The 12877-nt window shown below is 42.9% G+C and overlaps 3 protein-coding genes across 3 annotated transcripts; 1 reads left to right on the top strand and 2 right to left on the bottom strand.

Annotated features, from left to right (window-relative positions):
• Window positions 1-519: 519 nt before the first annotated feature.
• LOC308170759 (alpha-1-antitrypsin homolog) lies at window positions 520-3971 on the bottom strand. The gene is made up of 5 exons (XM_080545595.1): window positions 3925-3971; window positions 2853-3531; window positions 2240-2510; window positions 1661-1808; window positions 520-1179 (listed from the first exon to the last, which is right to left on the bottom strand). The coding sequence occupies exons 2-5, from the start codon at window positions 3520-3522 to the stop codon at window positions 988-990; spliced, it is 1281 nt and encodes a 426-aa protein (XP_080401721.1). The 5' UTR covers window positions 3523-3531; window positions 3925-3971; the 3' UTR covers window positions 520-987.
• Window positions 3972-5963: 1992 nt separating this feature from the next.
• LOC308167711 (alpha-1-antitrypsin homolog) lies at window positions 5964-9128 on the top strand. The gene is made up of 5 exons (XM_080542176.1): window positions 5964-6065; window positions 6627-7305; window positions 7643-7913; window positions 8345-8492; window positions 8913-9128. Exons 1-5 carry the CDS (start codon window positions 6018-6020, stop codon window positions 9102-9104), a joined length of 1338 nt encoding a protein of 445 aa, XP_080398302.1. The 5' UTR covers window positions 5964-6017; the 3' UTR covers window positions 9105-9128.
• A 680-nt stretch (window positions 9129-9808) lies between these two features.
• On the bottom strand, window positions 9809-12539 carry LOC308174760 (alpha-1-antitrypsin-like protein CM55-MS). Its single transcript, XM_080549859.1, has 4 exons — window positions 11803-12539; window positions 11227-11500; window positions 10574-10721; window positions 9809-10332 (listed from the first exon to the last, which is right to left on the bottom strand). Exons 1-4 carry the CDS (start codon window positions 12386-12388, stop codon window positions 10144-10146), a joined length of 1197 nt encoding a protein of 398 aa, XP_080405985.1. The 5' UTR covers window positions 12389-12539; the 3' UTR covers window positions 9809-10143.
• Between the last annotated feature and the right edge of the window lie 338 nt (window positions 12540-12877).

The raw sequence follows: 12877 nt of genomic DNA on the forward strand, positions 1-12877 counted from the left end.
GCCTATATAGACAGGGGGGAGTTAGCATGTAACTGTGTACTTTTATAAACATATCATGCATGTAACTGTGTACTTTTATAAACAATGTACAGTTAATAACATATGGACTAGTAGACTTATATACAGAATATGATCCTTATCACAAGAATGTAAACATATTGCACGGTTATAGAACATTGCACTATTCCTATGGTTATTGCACAGTAGTTTCTCGTATTGCACGGGAGGGGGGTGGTTACAGTTTTTTTTTCTAGATCTTAGCCGAGTTTAGTGCACTTATGGCCCTGGGGAAGAAACTGAACTTTAGTCTGTTGATACCCTAGCTAAGTTAACAAATGACTAGAACAGTATGAGCATACTGTATGAAGTTGACATACCATGTACACAATTCTAATTGATGTTTTTTTTACTTTTCAATCAAATATTATGATTATCACCTTTTCTTATAATGTTGCTGTTATTTCTATTCTTTTATAGAGTAATAGAAATGCAAAGAAACAACAAAGTAGTCATTTGATATAGCTTTTACATGTTTATTATCCAACCATATGTTTCCACAGAAGCTAACCATCCTAGTACATCTATCTTCAGAAAAACACTCACTGAAGACAAAATGCCACCACTTAAAACACATTAACAAAATGCTATGTTTCAGCAGAGCGCTGGATTATCTGAACAGAACCCATTGAGAGATAACAAGACAGGTAATTGCATAACACTGGATAATCAGGCAGTCCTGCATGTAGTCAGTAACATTGTAACATTTCAACAAACACATGAACACATAGACCCCTGCTTCAATATACAGGTTTATAAAAGAATAAAGAAAAATGCATAGTTTTTTAAAACATTGACTTGCCTTCCCTTCGTTTTAATTTCTAACTGCCCACTTCAAAGTCAGACACATATCACCACTGTGACTAGTGTGAGATGATGATGATCGTGAATCCCATTAGATATCTCTTCCTCTTATCTCTTCTTCTTCTCTTACTTGGCGGTGGGGTCTGTGACCTTGCCCATGAACAGGATGCTCTTGGTGGAGTCCTCCAGGATGAGGACCAGGAAGGGCCTGTTCAGGTTTAGGGTGTCCGGCATTGACATGGGCATAATCTCTATGGTGGTGGCGGCAGCAGCCTCTGTGCCAGTCTCGTCAACGCTCAGCACGGCCTTGTGCGCCACCTGTTAAAGAAACAGGGAATGACAGAGAAAAGGGTTTTTGTTTCAGTGTCAATGATTTTAAATACATAATGAGCCGGTTTCACCACACCACACTAAATCACACATTCAATGTAAAATCTCTATTGAAGATACCTTTTAGTCTTGGATTAGAGTCAAGCCTTGTCTGTGAAACTGGGTTATTATTTTTTATGCAATATATACTATAACTCCAATAACTTTGTAGTGAAGTCACAGTTTGAGTGAGTGAGTGAGTGACCCATTTGATAAGTATCGGTATGTCACCCAATAAAAAGCAATTGAGAAGTTACTCATTGGATACATAGTTATACAATATAGATCATAAAGCAAGTCTATCTGAAGGCGGTTTGATGTGCTTGACATTCTCCCCTACAGTTCAGTATGTGGCTTATACTGTACACATCCCAAAGGCAACATTAGAAGCCATGACACACTGCATCTATCAGGACCCACAGTAGCCTACCTTGGACACCTTCAGCTTCACCTCCTCTGAGATGCCAGAGAAGTCTGCGTTGGCATCGAAAGCATTTACAATGCCCATCCCCCTCAGAGTGCCAGTCAAGGAGGATTCGGCAGCAATGGAAAACTTGGGCATGTGGACGTCAACAGAGCTGAAAGAGACAGCGTCACACAAAATGAGTTACCTGCATTCATTAAGAAACCTCTGCATCACTCAGTTTAAACATTTAGAAAGATACCTTTCTACCAACATGATCTTGTAAAGAGAAATATCTTATGCCAATACTTGTAAAAAATATATATATCTTGTGTCAGTTTTCAGAAATGATCCCTACCTGTACATGCAGCACATATAAGAAGAAACTATGCTGGTGGTGTGAATAGATGAACAGAGAATGCTACACTGAAAACAGGCCACCGAGAGAAGAGGGTCCTGCAGACCCACGGCATGGCTCCAACTAAGTTTGAACTTACTGTTCTATTCTATTCTGGTCTATTCAATTCTATTACACTCCACTCTCATGACCAGAGTCGACCACCCCTACCAGTAGAACCAGGTCCAAGGACAAGGATGTATCCCTACCTCCTGAACATGGAGTCATGGCAGCGCTTGATGTAGTCCTTGTTGATGAACGCCTCCACATCCTTCATCTTGCCCTCATCAGGCAGGATGACCATCATGGAGGTGTTGCCCTTGTAGGGCAGCATGATGACGGTGGTGCTGTTGTCTGTGTCCTGGAGGAACTGATAGCGACCGGTCCTCTTCATCATGTCCACCTCTACCTGGGTGGTCTCATCCACCTGGAACTGAGCCTTCCCGGTCATCTTGGCATCGAACGGCTTGTCCCACTTCCCTATACAGGTAAAGGACAGTTACATAATGTTTATTTTCAAATGAGTTGTTTTATTGTACTTTTCCGGTCACATGTTTTCTTTCATGTGTTTGTTTACCATGTGTTGGAATTAATAAATTAATAATTTAATTAAATACTGTCGTACTGTAGCATAGCGGTTATAATACAGTTCAATACAATATAATACAGTATAATAAAATACAATACAATATTAAACAATACAACACAATATAATACAATATTAAACCATACAAGACATAACAACATTAGTATCCTTCATGGGGGATAATCAATTATGGATCAGGTGTTCTCTATTTTGGCACTTGCAGACATGTGTCCTACCTCTGAAGAAGATGTAGTTGATCAGCACCATGGCGGTGTCTTTATCCAGATCCTTCACCATGTCTGTGATCTTATCCTGGGTCTTCTTGGCGATGAACCGGTTAATCTCCGCCGCAGCCTCCTCAGGTTTCGTGTAGTCAACAGTGAAGCCCTCGCTGGCGTAGAAGTGCTTGGCGTCCTCCAGGAACTTCGCAAGGGGTTTGAACCCGTCCCTCATGGCGATGGCGTTGCCCATCTCCAGCTGCATGGCGTCCCCGCTGTGCCCCAGCATGTGGATCAGGTGCTCGTAGGCATCGTTGACCTGGTCCTGGGTCAGATCCTTGTACCCCAGGGCAGAGTACAGCTGGCTGTGGGTGTCTGCCTTGGCACCTAGGGACAGCATGGAGAGACTAGTGGCGATACTCAGAGGGGAGAAGAAGACGTTCTTGGCCCCGGCCTGGCTGCTCAGGCTCCTGTAGAGAGCGAAGGCGAAGTCTGCATTGTGGGGGGCGAGCTTGTGGCAGGTGTCTTCCCCATGGCCATGGGTGTGGTCGTGGGCCTCCTTAGAGCCATGGTGCAGGTGGTGGAAGTGGTCCGCGGTGTGGCCTCCATGGTCCCCATCGTGGGGGGCCGCCCAGGCTACAGACAGCAGCAGAGCCACAATCGCACAACAACTGGATACACTCTGCATATTTATTTCCTGCACAGAGGGGATAAAGCATAAAGCATATAAATAGACATACACTTCTGTTCTATTCTTAGTTTAACTAAGTCATAGAGAATGCTTTAACTAGTAAAACAACCAGCTTGACCACCAATGTGGTGTGTGGCGTGGGACTATTGATCACTTCACAATGTCCTTGGTTTTGCAATAGGAATTATCTGAATGAATGGCATGGTTAAGAGAGCGAACTAACCTACTTCAAATCAACAGTGTGTTTGTATTTTCTCAGCCTCTGTAGTTGCTGTTCTGGCATACCACCATCAGCCATTTACCTGCTTCACATAGCTTACTCACTGTCTAAAGGTAGGGAAAATAAATCGATCTGAGTATTTACCTTCACATTGCAGGGAGATATAGAGAAGTGCTTACCGTCAATGTCCTCTTTGCCGGAGACAGCTTGACAGTTTGCCTTGTCATTTTATGGTCCAGAAAAGATCAGCTGACCAGCTTAGTCAAACATTAATCAGGCCAAACCCCTATTACTAACAGACCTGATCAGGACATTTATCTGGCTGGCCTGATTACATCTTATTGTGCAACATAAGTACTCCTGAGCACTGCAGTTATCTGGGGGATATTTTCCTCTGAAACAACAATTTCTCCATAGGTGAACTTATCTGTAGGCCTATGAATGAATATGTATCTAACTGGTCTATTACAGCTTGCAACAATGCACCTCCTAAATTTCGTTGTTTGGTACCTGTACTGTAGCAATGACAATAAAGTCCATTCATTCATTCATTCATTCATTCATTCATTCATTCATCTTAAAGCTTTATGAGTAACAACTTGTTCAGAACTCAAATCTTTTTAACAGCAATATTAAAGCAACCAAAAAAAAGCTACTAACAGGCATGCCCGTCATTATTGGAAGTCTGTTGAACAGTCTATAGATCTATTGATCTCTATATGTCAGTGGTGGAAACAAAGTAAAACAATTACGAATAGTCTCTAGATATTTTCCTCACAATGTTTAGTGGCATTCTATACCCTGAAGACTTATTTGAACGAACTTCATATGGTACGAACTTCATCCTGATTGGCTAATGATTGTAATCTGTCAGTGTACAACTCTGAGAACAGATTGTTTGGCTGACATTTTTGCCACTTGTGACAAATCTCCTGTTTGATGTATCAGCCTCTATTCTGTTCATAATTTCCCAGCTCGCAAAATATCATTATATCATCTGCAGTGCTTCATCTTATCAGGACAGGGAGAGGTCCAAAGCTTCACCAGTAGGTTGTGCATTATGAAATGTTTGATTGATTCTTGGATTGTAGAGTTTTGTTCATCCTATTTGATTTCAGTGAGAAGCAATTTCATGTAATGAAATGTAATTATAATCTAATGTAAAAGTTAACCTGTATCCTGTAGTGTCTATGATGATGGCATGTTTTTGCAGCTGCACTTTCACTATCTTTTGATACCCTGGCTAAGTTAATAAATGACTAGAACAGTATATATGAGGATACTGTATGAAGTCGAACATATATGCCATGTACCCAATTCTAATTGATGTTTTTTTTTTTACTTTTCAATCAAAGATTGTGATTGTCACCTTTTCTTATAATGTTGCTGTTATTTCTATTATGTTATAGAGTACAGGCTACAGGTTAACTTTTACATTAGATTATAATTACATTTCATTGCATGAAATTGCTTCTTACTGAAATCAAATATGATGAACAAAACTGTACAATCCAAGAATCAATCATACATTTCATAATGCACAACCTACTGGTGATGCTTTGGACCTCTCCCTGTCCTGATAAGATGAAGCACTGCAGATGATATAGTGATATTTTGTGAGCTGGGAAATTATGAACAGAATAGAGGCTGATACATCAAACAGGAGATTTGTCACAAGTGGCAAAAATGTCAGCCAAACAATCTGTTCTCAGAGTTGTACACTGACAGATTACAATCATTAGCCAATCAGGAGGAAACTACCTTATGAAGTTCGTTCAAATAAGTCTTCAGGGTATAGAATGCCACTAAACATTGTCAGGAAAATGACTATTCGTAATTGTTCTACTTTGTTTCAACCACCGACATATAGAGATCAATAGATCTATAGACTGTTCAACAGACTTCCAATAATGACGGTCATGCCTGTTAGTAGCTTTTTGTTGGTTGCTTTAATATTGCTGTTAAAAAGATTTGAGTTCTGAACAAGTTGTTACTCATAAAGCTTTAAGATGCATTGTTGCAAGCTGTAATAGACCAGTTAGATACATATTCATTTATACGCCTACAGATAAGTTCACCTATGGACAAATTGTTGTTTCAGAGGAAAATATCCCCCAGATAACTGCAGTGCTCAGGATTACTTAGTCATGTTGCACAATTAGATGTAATCAGGCCAGCCAGATAAATGTCCTGATCAGGTCTGTTAGTAATAGGGGTTTGGCCTGATTCATGTTCGACTAAGCTGGTCAGCGGATCTTTTCTGGACCATAAAATGACAAGGCAAACTGTCAAACTGTCTCCGGCAAAGAGGACATTGACGGTAAGCACTTCTCTATATCTCCCTGCAATGTGAAGGTAAATACTCAGATCGATTTATTTTCCCTACCTTTAGAGAGTGAGTAAGCTATGTGAAGCAGGTAAATGAATGAATGATGAATGGTCTTTATTGTCATTGCTACAGTACAGGTACCAAACAACGAAATTTAGGAGGGGTGGCTCCCCTGCTAGGAAATAAAAAAAATTAAAAAAAATAAACACAAGAAGGGAAGGAGCTGGTTTACATAAATAAAGGCTATGTACACTATCCAAATGGCTGATGGTGGTATGCCAGAACAGCAACTACAGAGGCTGAGAAAATACAAACACACTGTTGATTTGAAGTAGGTTAGTTCGCTCTCTTAACCATGCCATTCAGTCAGATAATTCCTATTGCAAAATCAAGGACATTGTGAAGTGATCAATAGTCCCACGCCACACACCACATTGGTGGTCAAGCTGGTTGTTTTACTAGTTAAAGCATTCTCTATGACTTAGTTAAACTAAGAATAGAACAGAAGTGTATGTCTATTTATATGTGTTATGCTTTATCCCCTCTGTGCAGGAAATAAATATGCAGAGTGTATCCAGTTGTTGTGCGATTGTGGCTCTGCTGCTGTCTGTAGCCTGGGCGGCCCCCCACGATGGGGACCATGGAGGCCACACCGCGGACCACTTCCACCACCTGCACCATGGCTCTAAGGAGGCCCACGACCACACCCATGGCCATGGGGAAGACACCTGCCACAAGCTCGCCCCCCACAATGCAGACTTCGCCTTCGCTCTCTACAGGAGCCTGAGCAGCCAGGCCGGGGCCAAGAACGTCTTCTTCTCCCCTCTGAGTATCGCCACTAGTCTCTCCATGCTGTCCCTAGGTGCCAAGGCAGACACCCACAGCCAGCTGTACTCTGCCCTGGGGTACAAGGATCTGACCCAGGACCAGGTCAACGATGCCTATGAGCACCTGATCCACATGCTGGGGCACAGCGGGGACGCCATGCAGCTGGAGATGGGCAACGCCATCGCCATGAGGGACGGGTTCAAACCCCTTCCGAAGTTCCTGGAGGACGCCAAGCACTTCTACGCCAGCGAGGGCTTCACTGTTGACTACACGAAACCTGAGGAGGCTGCGGCGGAGATTAACCGGTTCATCGCCAAGAAGACCCAGGATAAGATCACAGACATGGTGAAGGATCTGGATACAGACACCGCCATGGTGCTGATCAACTACATCTTCTTCAGAGGTAGGACACATGTCTGCAAGTGCCAAAATAGAGAACACCTGATCCATAATTGATTATCCCCCATGAAGGATACTAATGTTGTTTTGTCTTGTATTGTTTAATATTGTATTATATTGTGTTGTATTGTTTAATATTGTTTAATATTATACTGTATTATATTGTATTGAACTGTATTATAACCTCTATGCTACAGTATGGCAGTACTTAATTCAATTATTAAATTATTAATTCCAGCACATGGTAAACAAACACATGAAAGAAAACATGTGACCGGAAAAGTACAATAAAACAACTCATTTGAAAATAAACATTATGTAACTGTCCTTTACCTGTATAGGGAAGTGGGACAAGCCGTTCAATGCCAAGATGACTGGGAAGGCTCAGTTCCAGGTGGATGAGACCACCCAGGTAGAGGTGGACATGATGAAGAGGACCGGTCGCTATCAGTTCCTCCAGGACACAGACAACAGCACTACCGTCATCATGCTGCCCTACAAGGGCAACACCTCTATGATGGTCATCCTGCCTGATGAGGGCAAGATGAAGGATGTGGAGGCGTTCATCAACAAGGACTACATCAAGCACTGGCATGACTCCATGTTCAGGAGGTAGGGATACATCCTTGTCCTTGGACCTGGTTCTACTGGTAGGGGTGGTCGACTCTGGTCATGAGAGTGGAGTGTAATATAATTGAATAGACCAGAATAGAATAGAACAGTAAGTTCAAACTTAGTTGGAGCCATGCCGTGGGTCTGCAGGACCCTCTTCTCTCGGTGGCCTGTTTTCAGTGTAGCATTCTCTGTTCATCTATTCACACCACCAGCATAGTTTGTTCTTATAAGTGCTGCATGTACAGGTAGGGATCATTTCTGAAAACTGACACAAGATATATATATTTTTTACAAGCATTGGCATTAGATATTTTTCTTTACAAGATCATGTTGGTAGGAAAGTATCTTTCTAAATGTTTAAACTGAGTTATGCAGAGGTTTCTTAATGAATGCAGGTGACTCATTTTGTGTGACGCTGTCTCTTTCAGCTTCATTAACGTCTACATGCCCAAGTTTTCCATTGTTGCTGATTCCTCCTTGACTGGCACTCTGAGGGGGATGGGCATTGTACATGCTTTCGATGCCAACGCAGACTTCTCTGGCATCTCAGAGGAGGTGAAGCTGAAGGTGTCCAAGGTAGGCTACTGTGGGTCCTGATAGATGCAGTGTGTCATGGCTTCTAATGTTGCCTTTGGGATGTGTACTGTATAGGCCACATACTGAACTGTAGGGGAGAATGTCAAGCACATCAAACCAACTTCAGATAGACTTGCTTTATGATCTATATCATATAACTATGTATCCAACGAGTAACTTCTCAATTGCTTTTTATTGGGTGACATACAGATACTTATCAAATGGCTCACTCACTCACTCAAACTGTAGCTTCACTACAAAGTTATTGGAGTTATAGTATATTGCATAAAAAAGAAGGCTTGACTCTAATCCAAGATCCAGGCTTAAGCCTTGTGTGGTGAAACTGGCCCATTATGTATTTAAAATCATTGACACTGAAACAAAAAACCTTTTCTCTGTCAATCCCTGTTTCTCCAACAGGTGGCGCACAAGGCCGTGCTGAGCGTTGACGAGACTGGCACAGAGGCTGCTGCCGCCACCACCATAGAGAGTATGCAAGTTTCAAGGCCGCGACACCTTAACCTGAACAGGCCCTTCCTGGTCCTCATCCTGGAGGACTCCACCAAGAGCATCCTGTTCATGGGCAAGGTCACAGACCCCACCGCCAAGTAAGAGAAGAAGAAGGGATAAGAGGAAGAGATATCTAATGGGATTCACGATCATCATCATCTCACACTAGTCACAGTGGTGATATGTGTCTGACTTTGAAGTGGGCAGTTAGATAACATTAGAAATTAAAACGAAGGGAAGGCAAGTCAAAGTTTTAAAAAACAATTCATTTTTCTTTATTCTTTTATAAACCTGTATATTGAAGCAGGGGTCTATGTGTTCATGTGTTTGTTGAAATGTTACAATGTTACTGACTACATGCAGGACTGCCTGATTATCCAGTGTTATGCAATTACCTGTCTTGTTATCTCTCAATGGGTTCTGTTCAGATAATCCAGCGCTCTGCTGAAACATAGCATTTGTTAATGTGTTTTAAGTGGTGGCATTTTGTCTTCAGTGAGTGTTTTTCTGAAGATAGATGTACTAGGATGGTTAGCTTCTGTGGAAACATATGGTTGGATAATAAACATGTAAAAGCTATATCAAATGACTACTTTGTTTTGTTTCTTTGCATTTCTATTACTCTATGTGTAGTGTCTATGATGACAAGGAAAAACACACTCATTACAGGAGAAAAGTGTCTTATCTTCCATGAGGGAGTCAGGCTGAGAATAAATCAAAGAGTCTGAACAAATTAAAGTAGCTTTATTTTAAAAAATTAATTTAATTCAGTCATCAAGGGAAATTCAAAAAATGCAAACAAGTAGTTATATATGACTCACATTTAATGTCTAGAAAGCTTTACTCACAATGTTCCACCCCCCATAAAAAATAATATTAACAACCAAAGGCACAAGCAATTTTACTATCAAAGATTCTGGGATCTGCAATATCACAGCATTTCACAGTTTATATCACACACATTAAAATGACCAATAGGGAAAGATAGAGGCATAGAGGTTTAAGTGGAGAAGCTAGAGAAGAGAAGAGAAGAGAAGAGAAGAGAAGGGAAGATGAGATGAGATGAGAGGAGAGGAGGTAACAAAAGAGAAGGAGGCTGGTGCCATACCACAGTGAAAAAAACATGTCCATACAGCATGGGTTACATTTCTGCTGGATTAATTATCTTCGCTAGGAGCAAGATGAACCCTGTGAGTTGATCATAGACTATAAGCATGAAGGGTCTGTCAAAGGTGATCCGAGCAGGCACAGAGAAGTCCAGTTTGACACCTGAGCTCCCCCCTTCCTCTGACTTGGCCTCATCCAACTCTAGGGTGACCTCATGGACAGCCTACAGAAAGAGAGAGAGAGAGGGGGGGGGGGGGGTCAATTGAAGGAATCAATAATCATTAGTTTAAATAGTCTCTGATATGGCTCTCAAACCTGCTCTGTTTTCCATTTTCATGCCATGTACAATCTTCTAATTGGTTGACAATTTCATAATGCAGACAATTGTATCTTTTGCTGACAACAATGACATCTGTTTGTCACTCTTTAAGCCTTAAGATAAAGCTCCCCGCTAGTTCTCATACCTGAATGACTTTAAGAGGTCTCTTTGGTGGGCCCACAGGGAGGTCCGCCAGGATTGAGAGAACAGACGAGACCCCAGAGGATTTCAGAAGAGTTTCCAAACTGTGAGATTTTTTCATGAGAAACTTGGGGAAACGGATTTCTGCCCTCCTGTGAAAATAACAATCAATGTGATAATGGATTCTGTTTTAGGAAGCTGCCTTGTTATTGCATAAATCCATGCTTGCTGAAGCAGATTAATAATAATAAGATTAGCAATTATTGCTGACTCTGGATCAGCTCAGCATAATTCATCATTGTCCTAAGCAACAATGTCACATGACACAAGAGAACTTGTAGCAAAGGTCCCCCAACGAGCCCTCTTGAATCAATACACACCCACACATACACAAACAAACGAACACCCACCCACCCGCACATGCACACACACACACACACACACACACACACACACTCACACACACACACACACACACACACACACACACACACACACACACACACACACACAACTGAACTCACAAACCACCCATACTATTGACACAAACACAAATACACCCACCTAAGAGAACACACACACACACACACACACACACACACACACACACACATACAAACGAACACATGCTTCAAAGTAGAAACGAGACAATCGTACCCAGGCTTGAGGTTGGAGAGCCAGAAGTCCATCCTGGAGGTGGAGAGGCAGTCCTCCAGAGGCTGGACCTCTGCCTTGGGTAGCAGGAGGAGGGAGGCCATGCGTCCAGAGTAGGGCAGTCTCACCACCGTGGTGGAACAGTTGGTGTCGTACAGCATCCTCAGCTCTGCAGAGTCATCTCTGAACATCATGGGCACCTCAACGTTTGATGTAGCGTTCACATGGAAACGCCAGTTGACTGTGTGTCGCTTGTTGAATGGCTGCTCCCATTGACCTGTTAGTACCATCACATAAACAGTGTACACTAACTAACACTTTCATTCAATTTCATCCATTATGCAGCCCATTTTATTCCCGTTTCCTAATTGGATAACAGGTTTGCGTATGGTATACTTTATAGAAGCAGCACTAAAGACAGATTTATGCAAAGCAAAGATATCCATTATTCACTGCACTCAGAGCAAATGTCCTCAACTCTAAAGAATGACTTTATAAACTAATGAAGTATGAACGAAAAAGAAATGCATGAAAGAAAGAGCACCTAATCTGAATGTGAAAAAGGGCATACGGTAGTACCTTTAAAAAGTATATGGTTGGTGAGAGTGAGTTTGCCTGAGCCATTCTGACCGGAGAGCTGCAGGTCTTTAATCAGGGTCTCCAGGGTCTGTGGAGGTCGGGCCTGCTCTGACAAGAGCCTCTGGTAGTCAAGCTGGGGCTGGGCCTCCCGGTACAGGCCGTTCCACACCCCCAGCTGAGCTCTGCCTCCCTCCCCTGGGAGCGTGAGCGTCAGAGCCTGCTCCAGCTCCGAGAGGGAAGACAGAGTGGAGGACACACGCTCCTCCGTGACGTTGGCCCTCAGGCCGAGGACTCCCAGGAGCTCAGGCCGTGTTGGAGACCCTGAGACCCGGGACAGCTGAGCCAGGGAGGAGGCCAGGCCCAGGGGGGAGAACAGGAGGTTTTCCCCCAGCCTGCTGTTCCTAGCCAGGTCAGAGTATGGGCTGAAGGCCAGGTCAGCGTTGAGGGCAGAAATGTCCAACTGCTGTTTGCTCTCTTTCTCCCCTGGTGGTCCATAGTCCGGTAACAATGGCAACGCCAAGGCGCCATTGAAGAAGAAGAAACCTGTTAGCGATGTTAGCCATTTAATGCTATTCATTGTCATCATCTCCTTCCTATCTTGTTGTATCTATCTTCAGTATCTATTTATCTATCTATCACCGGGGTTGGCCGATTCCACAGATATCCGCGCAAGTTCCTCATGTAACGCTGTCCAAACTCCAGGCCGCGGCTTGTTTTCCCTGTGTTACTGGTGTGTGGTGTTGAAAGTGTATTGACCAGTGTCGTTGACCTGGAGGCCGAACTCCAAACAAATAAGCTGCAGGTTCAGAGCTCAGAAACCCACAGTTGAATGGTGGGCCTGGAGGCCACACTCAGGTCTCACACACACACACACGCACACACACACACACACACACACACACACACACACACACACACACACACACACACACACACACACACACAGTCATTGCTGCTGTGTGTTTGCTGGCTGCTGCTGCTGCTGGCACATGGGCCCCCTGAGCTTTGCAACCATTGGATTTTGTACATTTATTATGTAGCAGTAAGTGTATATCTTCTGGTGCTCTGGTTTAAC

Source organism: Nansenia antarctica, assembly GCF_963989245.1.
Source record: "Nansenia antarctica genome assembly, chromosome: 1".
Classification (NCBI taxonomy): Eukaryota; Metazoa; Chordata; class Actinopteri; order Argentiniformes; family Microstomatidae; genus Nansenia; species Nansenia antarctica.